Source organism: Morone saxatilis, unplaced genomic scaffold, assembly GCF_004916995.1.
Source record: "Morone saxatilis isolate NCDOM2014 unplaced genomic scaffold, NCSU_SB_2.0 Contig22, whole genome shotgun sequence".
NCBI lineage: Eukaryota > Metazoa > Chordata > Actinopteri > Moronidae > Morone > Morone saxatilis.
In genome coordinates, this window is record NW_023339785.1 from 14,081,295 (window position 1) to 14,083,285 (window position 1,991).

At 47.3% G+C, this 1,991-nt stretch overlaps 1 protein-coding gene across 1 annotated transcript in view; it reads right to left on the reverse strand.

The window, feature by feature from the left end:
* The window catches only part of LOC118333148 (nuclear factor 7, brain-like), a gene marked incomplete at its 3' end in the record, with an annotated part of 7,578 nt that extends 6,009 nt beyond the window's left edge, over window positions 1-1,569 (reverse strand). The window contains 1 exon segment of the mRNA XM_035668671.1: window positions 756-1,569. Within this exon segment, the coding sequence (XP_035524564.1) occupies window positions 756-1,280 (525 nt within the window). The 5' untranslated portion in view covers window positions 1,281-1,569.
* Window positions 1,570-1,991: the final 422 nt, after the last annotated feature.

Consider the following 1,991-nt stretch of genomic DNA (forward strand, 5'->3'; position numbering starts at 1 on the left):
TAGATAGATAATTAGATAGATAGATAGATATACTTTATTGATCCAAAACTGACAATCACATGCAACACATGGTTAAGAGGTGGTGTCGCTAAACCACATTATGCTTAAACGAAGAGTTAATATGATTGGTGCCGGCGCTCTGAACAACAACATCATCTTTGATGGGAGTCATATGATGCCCAACTGAACTTCTCCAACTGAATGCTCTGACCCACAAATTCAAACAAAATAGGAATTCAGCAGCAGTAAAACAGAGAGGCCTCTCAGGACAAGTCTCCAAACAGACTGATGATGTTCAGATGCGAGGTTTAAAGTGAGGGGGGGGGGTTCACAGTTCACAAGAGATCACAGTGGCCTGCTGAATTCCTATAAAACACAAAGTTCCCGAAGGCTTCCTGGGCAAACAGGGAGTCTGATTTTAAAACTGCCATGTGGCAGAAAATGCTCTGTGAAAGCCCTGTATTTACAGCCAGATTTGTTTATTTAATAAATTAAAGCTTAATAAGTAGGTTTAATTTGACTTCTAGAAAGTTTGTCAAACTTGAGACACTACACCTCTTTCCAAGAACATGGAGAGGATTGTTTAATGAGCCTGTGGCACTCCCTAAAACGTGAGAATGAAGCAGGCTACATTTGAAGACAAACAGAGTGTGTATGAACTGAGATTTGGGAGTATTACCTTGAGCCTAAGAAGATTAAGGTTCATCACAAGAAAATGTGTTTAAACTCAGTGAGAGAGTGAGAGAGTAGGCTACCTTGTAGTTCTCAAAGGCCTCTGTGATGGGGATGACATTGTGGGTCTTGTGGTCCCGGGACATGCCGCACACCAGACAAATGGGCAGCTGGTCGTCCTCACAGTAAAGCTTCAGCCTCTCCTCATGCTCCTCGCACATATCCATACCCATACCCAGGCGCGGCCAGTGCCCGATGGAAGAGGCCACGCTGCTCATACTGGACCCCGGCTCCCGATCCTCCGGCTCCTCCGGCGCACCCTCCGGGTCCCACCCGATTGTCCCCGCGGCCGTGTCCATGGTCCGGGCTCTGCGCACACTGTCCACGACGTTGCACAGAAGCGAGTTGGGTCTGAGCTTACGGCCGCACGACTTTCTACACTTCGGGCAACTCGACAACTCGTCCGCCTTGGCTTCCCAGCACTGGATGATGCACACCTGGCAGAAGTGGTGTCCGCACTCGAGGATCACCGGATCACGGAACAGCTCCAAACACACCGGACAGGTGAGCTCCGACTGCAGTTCCTCAAGAGCGTTGGCCTCCGCCATTCTCGGCTGCGCACATAGTCCTCGATAAAAACACGTCTGATGGCAACACTGTAACGAGTGGAGACTAGACTTGCTCTTCCGTTCACACTGAGAGAGGGAGTGGTCTGAAACGGACAGCGCAACCGAATGTTTTCACGGAAGAGACGGAGGGCGTGCAGCAACAGGCTCTGCGCGCCGTGCAGCCGATGGAGCTGCTCCATTACAGGGCGTACGGGTCTTATTAGTCCCGAGACAAACAACTTTATTTAGAAAAACCATAACCAAAAAAACACTCAAATGTTACTTGATTAAGATAACAATGTTAGGCCTATCTCATAGAGTTTCATTACTGAGCTATAGGCATGTACAGGAAATGTAGACTCTGTTGGTTTACTAATGCTTTGGTGTTCAAACAGGGGCCCGGGGACCAACAGGGGTCCTTGAGTGGGTTGTAGGGGTGGCACAAGTGTGGCACTGATGTATGCAAGGGGTGGCATGAAGTGTGTGTATCAGCTTTCCAGTTATTCCTAATTTATGCGATGCCAATACTGTTTAGGGACCCCAGTATGCAGAAATATTCAAATACAATAGGCACATTTATACCACATGCATGGTTTTTGCCCAAAACTGCATGGCATTGGAAAAAATAAAGTGGGGAAAAACTTAAAGGAGATACTTACGTTTAACCATAGATCCAATTTTCATTCAGATGTATTGAGGTTAAAGGTCAAG